This window comes from Melanostigma gelatinosum (assembly GCF_949748355.1).
Source record: "Melanostigma gelatinosum genome assembly, chromosome: 2".
NCBI classification, from domain to species: domain Eukaryota; kingdom Metazoa; phylum Chordata; class Actinopteri; order Perciformes; family Zoarcidae; genus Melanostigma; species Melanostigma gelatinosum.
The window spans coordinates 30,118,141-30,137,778 of NC_136635.1; the positions used below are offsets into that span (position 1 = coordinate 30,118,141).

Below are 19,638 nucleotides of genomic sequence, written 5' to 3' on the forward strand. Positions count from 1 at the left end.
GCTGAGGCATTTACTCTGGTGCAAGTCTCGCTGAGCCAACCTTTAAGTCCTGTCCAATTGAGAGCTTTATGCGGGACGTGCAGATGCCGGATGAGTTTGTATTCATGACATTAGACACTTAGAAAGATGGCAAAGAAGCCATCATGTTTGGTCAAACGGCCCAAACTTCTACAGACTGAATATATATAAAGGGGTCTGATACCTTTACTTTGAAAATAGTCTGCCATTACTGAAGATGATGTTCAAGAACTCAAGAAGTCCAGAGTATCAAGATGCAGAACACTGAGCAAACATTTACCGAATTTAACCAAAAATTAAAAAAGGGCTGTTTTTATTTTCCTTCCAAAATTGCTCTTTAATCTGAATATTTTTCTCTTTTCTTACATTTATTTAGCAGGGAGAGAAATTGTGTTTAAAGTTAAAGAGAAAAAACAACAACATCTTGTCTTTACAGCTGCTCAGATGTGGGCTCCAGGACTCAGCTGTGCTGCTGAGGAGCGGAGCAAAGATGAAGAAGATGAAGAGGACCAGAGGCGGATTTTATGCCTGCCTTGCAGTTCTCATGCCTCAGATCTTCTGTGTGTCAGTGTGTGTGTGTGTGTGTGTGTGTGTGTGTGTGTGTGTGTGTGTGTGTGTGTGTGTGTGTGTGTGTGTGTGTGTATGTGTGTGTGTGTGTGTGTGTGTGTGTGTGTGTGAGAGAGTGAGGGGAAAGCAGAGAAATAACATTTTAGGCACTTTGCCTGTTTTATTGTGTATTCTGTTGCTTGTTTATCTGCCAAAACCACAGACATTGTTCGGGAGGTCGACACATAAAAGAAAAAGAAAAAGTGCAAAAGCACTGAGCCAGCAGCAAGTCAAACACAATTGACAACCGCAATCTCACGAGTGAACTCACATTGAGTCACATCAAGGTGTAAATTGGTTTGGACACATTTTCAGTGTTGGGAGGGTAATGCATACAGTCACTTTCATCTCCTATTTAATATCTTTATTCTTTCGTCTAGGGTTGCTGCTGCGCAACTCCAATATTGATGATATATTTATTCATGCAAATCTCTGAAACCTAATCAGCTCACCTTCTTATCCAGTCATGTCTCTACACCCGTGCATTTCAGAGATGTTCACAAGTCATTCTCTGCAAGTCCAGGTCAAGTCTCAGGTCTCTTATTGTTGTAATAAATGTTCCATCACCTGCTGCATACAATCGGGTCTGCTTACATTCAAAGTACTGTATCATCACTCCTTTATCTGTTCGCATCAAGTATCGGCATTGATTAGATATTTAGTCGATGATCTCTTTTAACAGGCCAATGCAATGCTAAAGGACAAAAACACAATGAACCCGCTGAATGAATTGAAAGTGAATAACTGTCGGATTGGTGAGAGAATGTGTCGACGTGTCACCATATTCTTTAACATCGCGCTCCGTTGTCTCTGTTGCAAAGTGAATGAATAGTGTTGCCATCAAGTTAAACTGGTGTTTCCTGTTCAGATCATCGGCCAAGCCATGACGAGTACATACTTTGAAGTCACAGTTGAAGCCAAAAGCATCCACCCAACCAGCCACCACCCTGAACACAATGGGCTGCTTTCATGTCAGCCTACTTCCTGTTGCCTTGAACTTCCCTCACATACGGTATTCCCCTTGTTTGCAGCCTTTTGGCTTCCTCCTAGTCTGTTGTTGGCAGTTGGCTCGCTTTAAAACTGAAATTTCCAGCAATAAGGATGTAAATATGAGACATTAGACAACTTGGTTGAACCTGGATTAGCTGATTTATTTTCCCCTTCATTATGGATCATATTTCTGATGTTTTGTTGAATGTCAGTCTAATATTCACATTACTCTGTATTTGGTCTCCACCAACTTTTTGCAAGGATTTTATTGTATTACAATTCCCACAGTTGTAATAACATTGTTTTTTTGATGCATTATAATCACTATTATAACATGATTATAAGCTACTCTAAGTGGTCTTTTGGCACTTTAAGTGAAGTTAAAATTAATTTCACAACATTTTTTCACTGTACTTAAACTGCATGACCGGTAATGAGCCTCAGCTCCCTCCTCCTCCTCCTCCTCAACCTCCCAGTTGTCACCTGTCATAGAAAAGACTACAGTCTGTCATGTGATGTCATTCCTGAGCACGGACTGCATTGAGAAACCTGAGGAACTCGCAGTGCCTATGAAGACATGAGACTTTACTCATAGCACTTGAAACAACCGCAAGTACTTTATGTTCCCATTGGTTGGAGATGGGACACTCATTCGTCACAGGAATTTAGCCAAGTGATCAAGTCTGCAACAAGCTGGCACCCACCTCAATCATCTGTTCTGGAAAGTGCGTTATTCTAGCCTTCGACCTTGTTAAAATTCCACTGTGCGAAGCCCCGTCCAACCTGTGCTGAAAGCAGGTAAAACTAAGGAAATGATGTTCACACATACTGACGAGATCGTCTCTTCTATGCCCGATTGATTATAAGGGTTTGATGAAAGCATTGAGTCATTATCGTTGGCTGCTATCGGCTCTATTATAGGTCCTTACGGCGTTGTACTGGATTGAAAGCGCACTCATCATTGTACCTTTTATGCGCGAGTTGGCTGGCACTCTAGAACAACCATTGGTGCAGCTTTCTTTAGAAGTCCATTATCTGTTTGCCCTTGCAGTCTTTGCATAGTTGGTACAAAAGGCCTTTCAAATAACTCCCTCTTACAGTTGGGCCTCGCTACACGTACTTCAAATTGCTGGATCGACATCAGTTGGAAAATGTAAAAATCTCACAGGGAAGATTCCTTTTGAAAGTGTTTAATTATTGTTTAGTTTCACAAAGCCTCTCTCATATATTTGCTTTTCTTATGCCATACATTTTCTTTATCACTTTTAATTTCAAACAGTCGCAGTCAAAGCAAGGTCAGAACTTCCTTCATGTTAATGTTACCCGTTATCTTGATAAAATCACGATTACGTTTTTTTTACACATGCAGCACTAGTTCCACCAGGACAACAGTCTTGCTGTGATAGAAGCAAAAAGCCCTTTTAGCAGCAGTTTGGAGAACAGTGTAACTCTTGTCCGTTCATAGCAAAGACAAAAGTGTTGTAGAGCGACACACAGGGAGAAGCAGCTATAATGACAACAGAAGCCTGGAGGATTGTGGGTCTTGTCATACTCACAAGTTTATTTTAGTGAAATCCAACACTTCTCAGAGGTTCTTAACACTATAAGTCAAACATTTAGCATAATTAACAGCCCGATAATGCCATATAAAGCTACACGTCCTCCATTATGTGTCCTATATTGAAGTCCTGCTTTCGGAGATCCAAAAAGGAAAGTCGATCATTTTAAAAGTGTAATTAAGGGACCTGCTAGGAGAAATAAAGAGTGCTGTTGATTCCTAAATAAAGACAAAATGGTTTTAGAATTGTATTGGCCTGGAAGTCAAATTGCAGAATCAATCAAAGTAATGAAATATACAATCCATTATTGAAAAACTATGGCTTAGATAACAGCAGACGAATTGTTCGTGACTCCTATGATAGTTCTGGACCTGTCGTTATTTATCTTTGTACCTTTTGAGAAATTTTTTACCTATGGCGGCAAATTCTCCTTAATCGCTCGTTCAAAACACTCAAGAACAAATCTGTTCATGTGAGTGGTTCTTGCATGAGGCCCATTGAAACTAATAGTTCAGTTAAAAGAGTTTGTTAATACAACATAACTCTGTATCTTCAGCGTTATTAAGCCCATCTGTTCATGTTGTGTTCTTTCCCCACACAGTATTTTAAATTAATCACAGTTTTATGTAAATATTTACTGTATTTATACCCTGTTGTTTGTGTATATTCATACAATCTTGTTGAATGAAAGTTTAATGTCAGTGGGGCTTAGTGGAAGTCAAACTCTTTACCTGGGAAATGTGCCTGGAGGATATGCCGTACAGTTGTCCAAAAAGGCACCGTGCTTTGAATACCGCTGCCGTGTTCCACGGGTTTACAAGTGCGTGAGTCTGCATAACCCATCGGAAAAATAATAAACTGCCTATTTTACACAGGGCTCGTCAGTATTCGCCACCTGTCTATGCAAATGTCACTCCCCTGTCGCATCTGTATATTTGGAAACCTTTCGTGTTTGTTTATCTTTCCCCCAGAAAGGACTCTTGTCAGAGGAGAACGCTGACCTTTCAGATCCACCCCAGTGACCCAACAGCAGAAGCAACCACTGTGGAGGGTTCACTGACAGACAATGGCCTGTCAGACACATGGACAGTGCATGAGCTGCAGAGAGCGACCGACCTGTGCAACCAGACGGTGATAGAAGGAGAATGTTAACCTGCTGTCATATCCTATAGAGTTAGCTTTTAAATCTCTTTAATGTTACGACATTCTGAGCACTGAGTGTACTTTTAAAATGCAAAACAATACCGTTCACCCCACACAGACACATATATACTGTATGTGTCTACTTTTGGGAATATTATACTTCATACGTTTATTTCGTTTGACCAATTAAGACAGAGTCCAGTCTTGATTATTCTGAATTCTCCAAGTTTTGTGCCTTGTAAGAAAATAGTTTCCTCAATCAACTGTTTAATCGTTATTGTTCTTGTGGGTTTATAATTGTATTATTGACACTGGTCTATCATTTTGAAGGGCTGTCCTGGACCAAAGAAATTCTTAGTGGACTAACACTCATAGGAGCTTGGCAATAAATCGACTAGTTGATTTAATTGACAGATGTGTAAAACTGAGTTTCTCCACAAAGAAATCTTGTGTTTACCAGCATGAAAAAAACGAAAAATGTGACGAATCAACGCCAGAAATCTGAGTTGACGAAGACCAAAACAACAGAATAGTCAACTACATGACTAAGTGGTGGCAGCCCCAATATTTTGTTGTCATTTTCTATCTCTCTTCTTTTATGAATGTCCATTAAATGCTCATTATCTCATTTCTGCTGCTTGGCAATAAAACAACAACAACAGACATACTTTGATAAGTAGCGTTGGATCATGGGAGTCGTTATATTCATGGTAAAACAACCACTTTTGCGGATGAAAATATATCAGACTTGAATCAGGCCGAACATATGTCCATGCACCTGGCAACTAAAAGACATTAAAGTTGTATTCATGTTGCGTTTTGTCACGTTTATTCACGTTATGTAATTGTATTCTAATGAAATGAAACAAAACGCTAACTTGCTAGCTTACAATTAGATGAGTCGACTGTCCCCACAGCTGCTGGAGCTAACGTTATGTGGCCAATTCAGTTCAAACATACAAACAATAGTCAACAATATAATGTCTTTCTAACACTGAATTTCAAGACGAAGCATTGCTGTGATTTTACATTAAAATTGTTTTGGAAAAATCCTTTTTAAATAGCAACAGGCTTGAAATTCACATCTGTTATGTAACAAACGGTAATAGGCGTATTCACACCCATCTTATGCAGCTAAACTAAAAAAAGTAAATGTGAAAAAATGTAAATTGTGAGAGGTACAAAAGGACACAATAGATTTCAGCTGACAGTTGACATTTCAGTCATTTAATTTTGAGATTGAAAATTGACATGCTATTCTCCCTCTGTGTTATAAATTCACCAAACGAAGACATAAAGCCTGTAGATTTTCAGGTATTTTAATTGTGCTGTCAGCCTGGAACTCAAGCTGTTCCTTCTTTTACCAGAGTTTGTCTCTGTGGGCAGGTTGGGCAACAGAGGGCTGAAACAGCAGCTACACATCAGCAGCCATATGTCACCACTTCTTACCATTCCTGCAGTTAATACGGCAATCTTGAGTTCTGTAAGATCATGCCGATGATTTATTCCTTCATGAGTTGTTCATTAAGTTCAATGTGGCTTATGAGAAGAAAGGAACAAACTGAAACAAATCCCTTTGATCTTTCGTCAGAGACTATTTTCCTTCTGAAGACAACATCCTCACACATCACTGCATTAACGGCATTGAAGTCAAACTGGAATTTGAATTCCCCTCGATTTTTAAGTAAGGGCGTATAAACTCTGAAAAGTGGAAAAAATATGTGTGCACAGTAGCTGCAATGCCATCAAAGGAGGATATTACACTTTTTGGACATATTTGGGGAAACTTCTGAGTTTTAGGTCTCTGGAGGCGTTTCCCACGGCAGCAGCTGTCTGACAATTGAGGGTCTGTGTTGCTAGGAGACATGCTGTCAACCTCCATGGTGTGCTTCTGACTGGAGCACATCATAGCCTACTATCACTATTTATCACAAAATATGTCTTTCAACAAGCCCACATGGCGTTGGTCATAAATCGTGAACGATATCACATTTTAGGAGATACACTCCAGTGACTTCCTGTGTTAGAAATGTGAAAGACATGAAGGAACGTGACCAACGGCCGACTTGACAAAATGTCAACATTCACTGTAATTTTTACATGGGACAAGAACAGAATCATCTCATGGACAAACATCTTGCATCTGTTTGACCCATCAACCACCCCTAACCCATCAGACGTGGACCAACACGCAAGTCACACTACATCAGTTAATCTGAGCGTCCAATGATGACGTGGTTTGGTCTTCTCTGGCCAAATTTTTATCATTTCCTGTTTTATTTCGTGTTACTCGCCTCCTCTTGTTTCAGATAACCTCACTTCCTGCCCTTGTGTGTTTTCCCCGTTGTTGTGATTGTCTGCCCCGCCCCTGATTGATCCCACCTGTGTCTAATCACCTGCACCTTCCCCCCCGATGTATTTAAACCCTGGGTTCCCCCTGTCTTTGTACCAGTTTGTCTTCGGCCTCTCGTGTCAGCGATCTTCCTCGTGTTCATGTTCCTGGTTTTTCTGATCCCCACGAGTCGTACCAGATACGTTTGAAGTCCAGCTTCGTTCAGTGTTTTTACTTCCGAGAGCTGAGCCTCCATTGAAGCCAAATGTTCATTACAAATCCCCGGATTTCAGCGTAAAGCACTGTTGACCGTTTCATTGTTGCAGAGGCTCATCCGATAAGCAGACAGTGATTTGGATCATTACAACAGGCTAGGCTTCCAGGTTAAACTCATTCCCAGTGAGATAGCTTGAGCAAAATTGCTTCAGATTTAGCCAACAATGAATTTGACCTCAATTTAGATAACGATCGTTTAATTTCATCCCAATCAATTTGGCTGGGCTGTGCATTGTTCAGCGAGGGATTTCAGCATGTAGCCAAACAATCACATCCTAAATTGTTGTTTAATTAAAACAGGCACTATCTCCCCAAAGAGTGAGCTCTCGATTTATGAAAGGAACCCAAATATGTTCTTCATACTGAAGTGTGTGTGTGTGTGTGTGTGTGTGTGTGTGTGTGTGTGTGTGTGTGTGTGTGTGTGTGTGTGTGTGTGTTTAATAAATAAATGAATGAACTGCTGTCAGCATATCTTGGGAGGAAAAACAAAGTCCTCAGCTTATAATATTAAATCACAAAGAAAAACATGACTTTGGGGTTTGGTTGTTTATTAAGGCATCACCATCAAATTCCTTTACATTTTACCGAGTGGTAACCGAAGTCTCCTGTTCCTCTGCCCTGCATTGTGTCTGCAGCAATCACTGCCAACAGTGCAACACTAAAACTCTTCCCTCAGTCAGACAAAAGTGTTTCTCGCACTTGATCGATGTCTGAAATTAGAAGCGTCTCACCACACCGGCAACAAAAAAGATCCCACATCTCCGAGTTATTGTTGGCTGCTTAGGCCCAAGAGGAGACTCGTATCAATCACAATCAGGAGGCATCGTCACTCCGGTGATGATGAGTGAAAGCATCGAGGGAGCTGAAAGATGCATTTTCTAGATTCACATGTATAGTGTTAAAAGTGTTTTTTATATGACATAAAAAAAGTAAGAAGGTTGAGAAATGGACAATTATGAACTATTTTTAGATTGTATCTTACCAAAGCATTAGATGTATAAAATGATGAGAGTGCCCTGCCTATTCCCTCCTTGCATAGCCGATGTATCGGTCAACGCAAACCTAGGAGAGGAATAACATGAAGAAATGAATTCAGCATTAAAGGTAAATTGAATGTTTGCTCTAAATATGCAGCAGGTGCACACTGTCGCTACGAGAAACTCAAACCTCTGTATGGACACCTGGAGGTCCGAAGATTTCAGCAGTATATTATGATGATATAGTTGTTGCTACTGAGTAATGCCAAAACCAAATACACGACTCCCCGCCTGAATACCGAAGCCTTGGTCTCTGAATAACAAAACAGCCCCCCCCACCCCCACCCCCCCTCCACCTCCCTCGCTGGCGTCAGAAAACAAACTCTTTGGTTTGACGTTTCACTTCTCGGACTCTGGCTGTGAACGCCGGTCGTGGGATATCTGAAAGCCTTCCTTATACCAAAGCAGCGTGTGATTGTTGATAATGTTGTTGTTCACCGTGGCGTCTGAATAACTTCAGCAGGCCAGCTGTGTCGTCTGTTGCATATTTTGTTTTTGCATCAGCAGGGGTCACATTCTGGTTTGATCTGATTTATATGCTAATGTCTTTGTTTTGCTTGTCTTCTACATAATGTTGTAGTTCCTATTCACAAAAACATATGTATTAAAAATGAAACCAAAAGTTATAACAAATCCAAATACATACATTTTTAACGTCCTTCATCGACTTCATTTGATACCCTTTGGCAACATACATAAATGGCTGACAGTTAATTTTGGCCGTTGCTGTGAAGATTGCCTTCAGTGATCCCTCTATTTCAACGCAATAAATCGACTCAACGCGATGCATGATCTGAAGTATCATTTGTGGTTGAAAACGGAAGACTTTCACGAACTCCTTCCCACCCACAAATGCCACTTTCAGACAGTGTTATTTACAAAAATCCACATTAAAGGTTGTCTATCAAACGCCAACAAGCACAACAGGCCGACTTTCTTTCAAGGGAGTTCGTGACGTTGGTCTCGGGAGTCTGTGCAGTTTCAGCAGTTTCCTGGAAAGTTGCTCATTTGGATGTTGTCCGCTTGGAGTGATGGGTTGTAATAGGCCGACCCACCACGTCCAATGTTCAAGTCCAAAGGGGTGCCGTTGTCTAACCTGAGAACTAGGAATCAGACAAGTTAATTACACGTTTGTACAATTCAACTCTTTGTCTGTGTAGCCTCACAATGACATTGTACTACGCAGAAAAATATTCAGTTTCATTCGTGTTAATGCTGCATTTACAGCAAGTTTTAATCTTACTCCATGTGTTTCACTTGTAATTAAATCTGGTACAAAATCCACCGTAAAACACTTGCATTGTTTCTGCTGATGTAGCAATTGTGGGTCCACTTTGTTGGGTTTGTTGGAATGTTAACATCGACAATGCAACATCCTAATGATATAAATCTAAATTATAAAAGTATATTTACAAGTAAAGGAAACAAATCTAACATTCAAATGAATCACGCAAGGCACTTTTCTTGAATGAACCGTCATCATTCCTGTCATCACATGTTTTCTTCACCTATCCTGAAGGCAACAGGGTTACATCCAATTTACAGAGCGTTTTGAAAGTCATTCTGGGAAAATGGAGGAAATCACTACGCCGAGCCGAGGTAAGAGTAAACAAGGCAGATTGAAGGTAAGTGGGTACACCAGAGCAGTGACTTACTCCTAACTACAAAATAACAACTGCAACACAGAGATGGGGAGGCTCAATGTCCTGAGAGGGAAAAAGTAATGAATCCATAATGAATATATATATATATATATATGTGTGTGTGTGTGTGTGTGTGTGTGTGTGTGTGTGTCAGGGGGGTTAAGGTGTTATACAGATTGAACAGCTCAGGCCAAATTTGCATGCCTATTTAATAAAACTGGCTTGTCTTGTATGTGTACTGCAGGTGAACACGATCTAATCCCTACTCGTCATATTTGAGCACTGCGGCAGAAGCTTCAGGAATCCGTCTTTTGTGTGCGGTCGGGTGTTGGCGACAAAACTATTGAGTGAGGAATCTGACTCGCGTACTTGTATGTGCTTCAGAAGAAAAACAAACTCGTGGTTCATTTCAGTCTGTCCGTAACAGGTTAAGTTCGAGGGCGTGTCGGAGAAACGCTGCCTTCCTCTTAGTTCATGGGATGATTGAGACAAATTCCAAACTGTCATACTGAAGAACATGATCCGATTTTGCATGGTAAGCTTAAGCTGTCGTGTGTGCGTGCGTGTGAGAGAGAGAGAGAGAGAGAGAGAGGAATGGAGAGAAACAGCAACCAAAAAGAGGAAGAGGCAGATTAACAAAGGGCTGAAAGGAATAGTTTGACATTTTGGGAAATATAATTATTTGTTTTCTTGCTGAGAGTTAGATGAGAAGATCGATTTTAACTGTACGTTAAATATGTAACCACGACCAGCAGCTGGCTAGCTTAGCATAAAGACGGGAAGTAGCCGTAAAGCTGATTGACCATTGGCTAAGTATTGTCCCTATAGCATCCCGTCCAGGGCTCTGACCACGATCCGGCTCTGCTCCGTAGACTCTTTCAGATTTCCTTCATTTACAGGCTGGTTTTGTTCATTTGAAACCCCAACTAAGTGGTGTTGTTGTCTTAACCTAACATCCTGTGAAGACGAAAGTGTATTTTCAGAAGACACTGTGCGTGGGATGAGATTTGCTTTTCCAAATATTAGTATTTATTCAGGTTGTGCAGTTAGTGACAGTGTGGGCTCCATGGTAACGTAGCTCTGACCGTTTGATGGAGTACCAGTCGGGGGCGGGGCTTAGCAAAAGGTCTATTCTCATGTCATTTAATCCTCTCTAATGTCTTCTCTTTTAAGATTTTTTTTTTCCTGATCAAGTAATGACAGAGTGATGCTCAACAGTGTAATTATATATGTCCGAGGGTAGAATTCCTTTAAAATGGCGGCATGGTTGAGCATATAAGGGAAAGGCAGGACATACCTGGGTCTGAAGGATACTCCTCGACCAGTTTACGGTGAGAGAAACCCTTCCGGTTCTTTTTCTTCAGGATGACGTGGGCCACCAGTCCAATGAGGATCACAGCCAACCCCAGGCCCAATATAGCGACCCACGCTCCGTTTCTTTTACTGTTCATGGAGTCTTCTCCCAAACCTTTATTGGAGGAATGTGGGGTCGAGAGGGTGGGAGAGAAAAACTTAATAACATGTCAACAACAAAATTACTCATATCAACCTTTGTCTTTGAGGGTTAATTGGCAGATAATTACAGCTGAAGTGTGTTTCCAGTAGATGCAGCTGTACTGATTTGTCTCATTTATGATGCGTTAATTCATGCAATTAACGAGCCGAAATCATGAGGATTTCTTGAATGCATTTGAATATTTAAAGACGGCAGCTGCTCATCATCTCTATGAGGTGACATGTGACTGAATATTGCCATAGTTCACATTATATCGCACGACTTTTAATTACATAACTGACTCAGTACTGTGTGTATATATATATATACTATATGTCACGTCTCTACATGTAATTATAGCACGGAGCTAATCATTACCTGCACACGTTAACATCTGTGCTCTCACATTATGGCAGCTGTACAGGTGTGAATTTTCTAACACGCTCTATTCGAACAATTCGTGCTTTAACGTACTGTAACTGTGAAAGCATGGTCTCAAAGTTTATACTTTGCAAAGTGTGATTGTTTTTCTACTCTTCTGTTTCAGGGCAACAGCAGTGGGGGGGGGGCTGTTTCTGAAAGTGACAGAATTGTTTTCAATATCCTTTGACAAAGAAATACTCCATTTGTAGTTCATCGGGACTCGCACATTAATAATTCAGCTGCTCTGCTTGTCCACAAACGGCTCAATTGATCCACTTGCTGGGATCAATGTCTCCTTAACCTCTTTAACCTGGGGCAAGTTGAACCAGGAGACCTTTTTCTTCCCCCTTCATTTGAAAGTAGACATAATAAATATGAGTGGAATTGTTTGTTCTTCATACTTTCTAGTAATCTCACTCGACTCTCTTTTGAATGTTGGCCGTTGAAATATTTTCTTTCTCTCATGGGAAATCCATGTAGATTCAGTGAAATATGAGAATGCAAGCAAATAAATCTACGGTTCCCCAATCTAAATCCCATATCGCCGTTTAAGTTGCTCAATGGATGTGATGTTGGTCTGTCAGACCGCCGCTTTGGTCTGAAATAGCTGAATAACTGTTGGATGGATTGCTGTGAAATTTAGCACAAATATCCACGTTCCCCTGATGGTAAATCCTACTGACTTTGGTGATCCTTTGACTTTTCCCCTCATGCCACGATGAGGATATTTATGGTGCAAAAGCTCAGAAACATGTACCTCATGTCTGGAAAGTGTTTTTGTTTGTGTGACACTGAAGTCCTGTGTGAAGCTGCTCATGACAAAAAAAGAACAGTTTTGAAAAATAAATTGACGTAATTTGTCACGCAAAAGCCCCCAGTTCATGAAGGCCTTTAGCCTTGTTGTATATTGTACGCACAACTATGTGTTGCCCCTTTTCAAACAGCTGGAGTGAGCGGATATTTATTCTGTATTGATAACCGTGACATTCAAGTTCCCTCTGCTCATATTTATAGACTATAAAGTTTATCTGTGCTCAACCGTCTGTGCTTTTTCCACACGCTGTGTCTGTCACGGTAACCATGGAGTTTGGTTTTTTTTTCTTTCTGTGTTGCCAGGGCTTTCACTACTGTTTTCCAACTGTTCATTGCCATCATCCCTCAGTGTTATATCCTTGCTGCCACATCTGTCCGTGTGAAGTTTAATTTTACAGTTATCCCAACCTCGCGCCTGCTCTCTGAAGGACTTTTCTTTCTCTCTTTCTTTTTTCTCTTTTTGACATGGTGCCGCTAGTTCTCGCCCACGTATGCTTTGCAGGAAAAGTTGCTTGCTATATAGAAATATTCACACTGCTGATATGAAAAACAGCCTTTTCCAATCACACCTCCTTCATCTCGTGGTTGACACAAAAAGACCAATCTCACGCTCCTATAGCACAAGTATATTTGACCGCAGTCCCTGGCCGCCTCTCTCTGGGTTTTTTTCGACACGACAACAGGGGTTCATTGTCCTGCTAAAAAGGTGGTTGTAATAGACCCCTCCACTCACAGCCGCCACATCGACAGCGCCTGAAACCCGATTCAACCTTATCCTTTGAATGAAGGGCTGTTTGTCCTCTGCCAGTGGGAAAATACAGTCGACGCAGGCAAATGTGGGTCGTGGAAAAAAACAAGCAACAGTGATACACGCTCTTGAGCGATGAGCATCGTGTTACCATGAGTCTCTAACGGTAAACTGTGAAGCATCGTGTGCCTGATCTGCTTGAAATTTCATACTTTTTGTTTTGTTTTTGTTGTTGTTGCTGGTATCTGTCTAAAAAGTGATGTAACACTGCTAGAAAGACACACAAAGCAGCTTTTCTGGTCACAGAAATGTGCAGCAGATACTGTGAGAGCTGAAAACGGCAGCAGTACCTCTTCCTGAGCTGCTCCCTGAGGCTGCATCCGTGTCTGTCCTGTTGGCAATCCCAGGTGTGATCGGAGCGGCGGTGGTTGTAGTCGCAGGGCTCGTTGTTGTGGTCTCGGATGGGAACGCCGGTGCGGTCGTCTCGTTCATCCCTTGCTTCGCTGTGGTTGTCGCGGTGGTAGATTCTGTAGCGTTAGTCGAACGCGTTACCTCGTCAGGTTTTGTTGTTGGTTCCTGTGTCGCGTTGTTCCCTGGAGCCAAGGTTGTCGCTTGTGAATCGGTGCGATTGGCGTTATCTGGGAGGATGGTGGAGTTTCGTTCGCTCAGATGAGTCGTGGATATTTGGGAAGTCGTCGTTGTCGAGCTGGGAAATTCCTCCTCGGCTTCTGTCCCGTTGATCCGGCTTGCCTTTGTGGGGACTGTAGTTGCAGTAGGATTTGGAGAAATGGTGGGGTTTGGTTGTTCAGTTTGAAGAGTTGTGGGAGATGATGTAGGAGGCTCGGTGACAGTGCTCGGGTCAGTAGATGTTTCAGTTGTATCCACTTGGCTGGCCACATTCTTCTCTTCGTCAGTATTTGGTGTCATGACGTCCGACTCCATCTCATCACCGATGCTACTACCTGAAACCATACCTCCATGCCCCTGATCATTATCTGCCTCATCTTTGGAAACTGTAGCATTTTGACTTCCAGCTGTATTTTCCGCGCGATCACGCAGCCAGCTTTTATCAATTGTCCGCCCCGGAGAGTCTGTTGAATCCTGGAGCGATGCCAGGTGGACAAGCAGAAGGAGGCCTGCTGCCATTTTTAGATACAGTCCCATTTTCCCCTTTGGTTTCACTCTGAAACACAAGAACATAAAACATTGTTATTTTTCTTGGTATTAAGTATACCGTAGTCAATTGTTTTCAGAGTGCCAGTGTTTTCAAAAGTTGAGCAGGTTCAGATTTAACACGTTTTTACTGCTTTTATTTTATTATATTAGTTCTTTGTTTCTATATTTATGATGTTTTTTTGTTTTGTTCTTATTGCCAGCCATCTGTTTCCTCGGAGCTGCCCATTCTCTTCCTCGAGCTTCGACAACACTTACAACTAACAAGATGGCCATTTTCTTTTGTACAAGTCAAATAGCCTCAGAAAACACTCAGTCCTACTCCTTTCCTCCTTTCAAGACTCCGTGTGCAACAAGACATCTGTGGTTGTTCTCATTTTCCAGAGGCACAAAATCACCTGCTTCTACAGCTCAGGTCAGCTGCACTGACACCAGTCATGACGGAAACCCTTGAACGCCAAATCCTGTTCCACCGCCCGTCTGTCAGGGAACTGCTCAGTTGACGTTGCGGTGAACATGGGCCACAGCGTCACCAACACGACACCCCCTCTGCTGCTACAGCTGGAGCTTGTTGGTGAATTTCAATGCAGTCATCCCTGCATTGCTACACAGCGAGCTACCCACAGTTCAACACGGTCCCAACACCATCCCCGGTGAGAGCTGAATGACAGGGTGAATTTACACAGGCGGCCCGTGAGCTGTGCGTTTTCCTCTCGGCTTCACTCCGATACTCAAATGTCTGCAGCTCCAGTTATTCCCTGCAGGGTCGAGTCACTTTGGCCTTGTTCAGACTGCCAGCTCAAACCAGTTGTTTGGCATATCCAGATTGCTTTTAGTAAGTCTGAACAAATTAACACACGAAATGTGACTTTGGCAAATCGGATCCAAACCAAATTTGGAGGAGGTTTATCATGTGATTCTTCTGGAATTGCAACAGATGCGTCTCTGTCCGGGCACTCTGTTCACCCAGTGCGGAGGTGCTGAGCAGAATAAGCGGTGCTACGAGTACTAGTTTGTTGCATTACTTTCCGATACGTCATAATGCGTACAAAACAAAAAGTGCGAGTGTAACCGGCAAAACACCATCAAACAACCACAATGCATAGGAGGAATTGTGATGAACTTTAAACTCATATTTCATAATCATGGACTACTTACGTCCCTCCCGTCATGTCAAATTCCTTGTATGTTCAACATACAATGGCAATAAACGGATTCAGATTCTGATACTTTATTGCACTTATACAAGCACTGTCGTAAATGCATTATAAATAAATCAATTTGAGTTGGCTGCAAAAGATTTTGAAGACCTTCTTTCTAAAGCATCTCAAAACGAATTAGCAAAGATTGGGTGGTGCTCTACCAAGCGCCGCCACCACTTGGTGGAGTCTGGTCCCCGATTGCATCATTTTCTGGCCGGCTTCACGAACTACGCTTCACTCTCCTCCTGCCACGTTCTGCTGCTTCTCTTTAACATCGCAGTTGATGCTAGTCTCGCCTCTGCCATGCAGGTAGGTTGGTGGTGTCTGGATGCACAAACCCAATGCGATCACTTGCAGATGACAGTGCAGACAGTCTGTCTTAAAGGTCGGACTTGAGAAGCAAAGCATCTGCAGTCTGAACGTAGCCTCAGTGGATTGATGTCTTTGTTGAATAGCAGTGAAGCGGGCTTAGTCTACAGTGTAATATTGTGGCCTCGAGCAGCAGCGATCTCAACACTGTGGATTTCACATTTCTGGTTTCACCAGTCACAACATATTTTAACACGTTCAGCGGGTGCCATGAAATCAAAAACAGGCCTAATTTTCTTTTCACTAATCAACCCAAATGATTGATCCTCTCTTTATGCATTCGAGTTGAGTTTTCTGAAACAACTTCTCACCAATTGCACAAAAACCAAAAAATATAACCGCCGTTCTTAAACAAGTATAAAAAATATGCAATCATATTGACTGTCAATCAGCCAGGAATGTTCCTCCGTGGTCAGTTTAACAGCAAGCGTGTTTATCGTCCACATATCGGCCACGTCTGTGTGTTTATGTCTTCTCTGTGGGGAATGAATGGTAAACCTGCGGGCTGCTGTGTGACTGCGGAATCAATCGGACCACTCGCGTTTGCTGAAAATACAAAACGTTTTCATCCCAACTCGGCACATACTGACGCTTGGTAACGACTCATTGGAGTCACTATATCGAGCGCACAATCTATGACGCTCCACTTCGCGGTAAACACGCGGTTAACGTTGGGAATTTGAACAAAACCACCAATGTTGGGCTCAAAATAAGTACGTAAACTAAGTAAAATGCAAACAACTTATCATAAGTACGTCAGCCACGTGACTAAAAACTCACCCAACAACACTTTGGGACACGAACACATGGTCTCCGAGTTGGAAGGCCTGTGTTTGTTGGACTCATTCACCTCCACTCCCTCTTGATGGGTTTTTGGTCTTTATACTACTTCCCCGAGCATTCTCACTGAGCGTCTGATAATCCTGCAGATGGGTTGACATTGTAGTTGTATAAAGCCTGGTGCGTCTCATAAAGGGCGCCTTGTGCTTCGGTATCAGACGCATAGAGGTGAGACAAAGCTTCAGTATTTGACGCTCTGGGAATTAGAACATGTTGGATAATATGGCACTAAGAGCACATGAGTCATCCCCCAAGATATAATTACAACTTGGCGCTTGTAACACTGCAGCAGTGAAAATAATTAAAGAAAGAAACCGGTTTGACGAACCTCACCTGGTTGAAAAATTGCTTTTTAACATCCTCGGCGCTCTCAAGTCAAAGGTTATTGTTTAGACTCTTGTGTTGATCAGCAAGAAGCTTCTTTTCAGAGCCGTTTCGTGCACAAAACGTATGGCGAACTAAAGAAGACACTTATAAAGACGCGATACTGTACTACGATTTAAATTAGTTCAGTTTCTGTGTTTTGTTCTCAATTGAAACAATAAAGCAACAGTAACAGTAACAGTTCTAATTCAGCAGATATGACTCGTGGGTATTGCAGTATTTAACGCCATCTGCCAAACAACACTGACGGAGAAAAGAGAGAAAACTATGAGTTCTCACAGACGAGGTTGAAATGACAAACAAAAACACGAATTTGTGTGTTTGTACATGTCAGTACAGTGACACGCAGCGCTGCAGAGCCACCGGTTGGTTTGATTTGTGTGAATGTGTCAACGGTCAGAGAGGACAAGATGTAAGATCGGACGATAATCAATCAGCTTTTATCTAAAAAGAAATGTGGCAGGTCACCTGTTTTTTATTTGAGACAAATGTTACCACCATCATCTGTTTGTTTGGCAAACGTGTACTGTTTAAAACCAGCGCTTCCTGTTTTGGGTAACTCTACGCATCATTTCCTGTCCATAATCCAAACATTCTTCACATCCGCCATCACGCTGGGCACAGCCGTGTGGAACGACTCTCCACCTGTTTCTTAGACTTATTACAGCGAGCCCAGCGCCCGTCCCGCTGAGAGGCTGTTTGGATGTCAGCATCCCACCAAAGAGTCTCTGCGGCGCCGCGGGTCGATGTTTACCTCCGACCTCTTCGCGCTCGCGAGAAAAGCCGCCTGTTGAAACGAGTTCCCACTCTGCTGGTCTGTCGGAGTCTCTACCGGCTATCCTCTTAACAGCTCCGTCAGCTGTGACTTAAACACACTGCCACATACTCAAAGACAGATGGACTGACTGCACACACACACACACACACACACACACACTTTCAAGCCCCATGCACGACTCATTACCTGACATTTATGTTGCAAATCACTCGATTTGTTTCAAGTTCATCTGTGTATCACCTGTTCTGTCAACTTCGGTATCTGTGTGAGGCTAAATCCCATCAGGGGGTGAAAGTAACTAAACACGTCAAATACCGCACAATTTTGAGATACTTGTACTTCCATTTTATGCTTTTTTATACGTTTAATCCCCTGAATTTCAGAGTTTCAGATTCAAATTAGCTCCACCTCGACCAATGAAACACTTATTTTGTTGCTAATATTTCACTTAAATGACTTCAGGCCTTTCACTTTCACTTTCCTTGTATTTTTATTGGGCTCTTACTGCACTTTTGAGTTTGTATCACTGTAAAGCTGACTGACACTTGTGTCCCTGCGTTGCATTGGTTCCCCTGTTTCGGTTATGTAACGTTCTACAGTATGTTTGTCACTTGATGTTATGATGTTTTGGCATCAGTGACTCTTTTATACTCTCGCGTTGTAACCGAAGGCATTTCTGGTTCTGATATTTCAGCTCTTTCAAAACAGGAAGTGATTATTAAAAAACACCAGGTATAACCAAATTATATAAATATTTCACGCGTTCATGTTACCGTACAAACAATTGTCTTCACAATAAAATATTGATCTAAAAATAGAACAGCGAGTTAAATCTTACTAAACATATCTAGACCCCAACAAACATCACTCATTTCACATTTCCCGGGAAAATTAAACTGACAAAAACCAAATTAAATCCTTTTCTCAGTAAATCCTTACCTTATTCTTGGGCTATATCAGATGAGAACAGGTGCAACTAAATCTCCTCTGAGCTGCCAACATGTGAGAATGAATCAGCAGTCGGCCCCGGAGACGAGGCGAGGAGGAGGAGGAGGAGGAGGAGGGCTCAACAGAGTGGCATTCAGGGAACAACCTGCTCAACCTGCTTCTACACCTGCCAGCAGCAGCAACACGCCCTGAAACGCATCCAGTTGCAGTTGCTGTGCAAAGGCCACGCAGGGCCGCGGGTGGAAAGGACTGAATGGTCAACAGAGGGGGATTCATCTGTAAGCGTCTAAATAAATTGATTATGTTCATGTCAGGGTTGCCAGGTTGCCGGGGTCGCCAGGTTAGATCTGTTGTTAATTCCCCCCCCCCCCCCAGTGGGTGGAGCCTCTATCCAGAGGTCCTCTGAGCTCTATTCTGTTTTGTTGTTGTTTTTTTATTGTCACCGAGGCACTGAAAACGGCTGCTGTCGTCATGGCAACAGAAAGGGAGCTGGCGAGCTCGGGTTTCATCCACGCCTTTTGTCTCGTGGTCTATATCGGGCCAGCGAGTGACGTGGGACCTTGTGAACTCTCAGGTATACTGTTCAAGCGAGTCGGGATTGGCGATGCCTCTGACTTCAGGACTGCGCCACAAAAACCTTCCCATTCATGCCCAGACAGACGTCTGCGTTGTTATCGTAATCAAATGCCATTCATCCTAAATAGAGCAGTGACGGTGTCATCGTTCGGAGTTCAACTGTTCCGCTGCCATAAATGAGGCTCACTGTCACTGAAGCACACAGAGTTCCTCACGCACAGCTTGTCGCTGGCACCTCATGTGACCTGCCAGTGTCCGGCGCTAATGGGATCGTGGGGCCTCATC

At 42.5% G+C, this 19,638-nt stretch overlaps 1 protein-coding gene across 2 annotated transcripts; it reads right to left on the reverse strand.

The window, feature by feature from the left end:
• Window positions 1-8,271: 8,271 nt before the first annotated feature.
• LOC306790943 (uncharacterized protein) lies at window positions 8,272-18,829 on the reverse strand. Of its 2 annotated transcripts, none has more exons than XM_079287499.1 (4): window positions 18,769-18,829; window positions 13,434-14,266; window positions 10,902-11,072; window positions 8,272-9,064 (listed from the first exon to the last, which is right to left on the reverse strand). In XM_079287499.1, exons 2-4 carry the CDS (start codon window positions 14,245-14,247, stop codon window positions 8,943-8,945), a joined length of 1,107 nt encoding a protein of 368 aa, XP_079143625.1. In that variant the 5' UTR covers window positions 14,248-14,266; window positions 18,769-18,829; the 3' UTR covers window positions 8,272-8,942. The 2 variants fall into 2 exon arrangements, with proteins under 2 accessions (XP_079143625.1, XP_079143626.1); XM_079287500.1 differs by having other exon boundaries at window positions 8,954-9,057.
• Between the last annotated feature and the right edge of the window lie 809 nt (window positions 18,830-19,638).

Excerpts from the sequence above, each read along its gene's own strand:
- LOC306790943 (XM_079287499.1), bottom strand. The coding sequence starts at position 14,247 with ATGGGACTGTATCTAAAAATGGCAGCAGGCCTCCTTCTGCTTGTCCAC. Across the intron at positions 11,073-13,433 it reads AGGGAGCAGCTCAGGAAGAG|GTTTGGGAGAAGACTCCATG; the intron begins GTACTGCTGCCG and ends CCTCCAATAAAG. Across the intron at positions 9,065-10,901 it reads GGAGTATCCTTCAGACCCAG|TTCTCAGGTTAGACAACGGC; the intron begins GTATGTCCTGCC and ends TCTGATTCCTAG.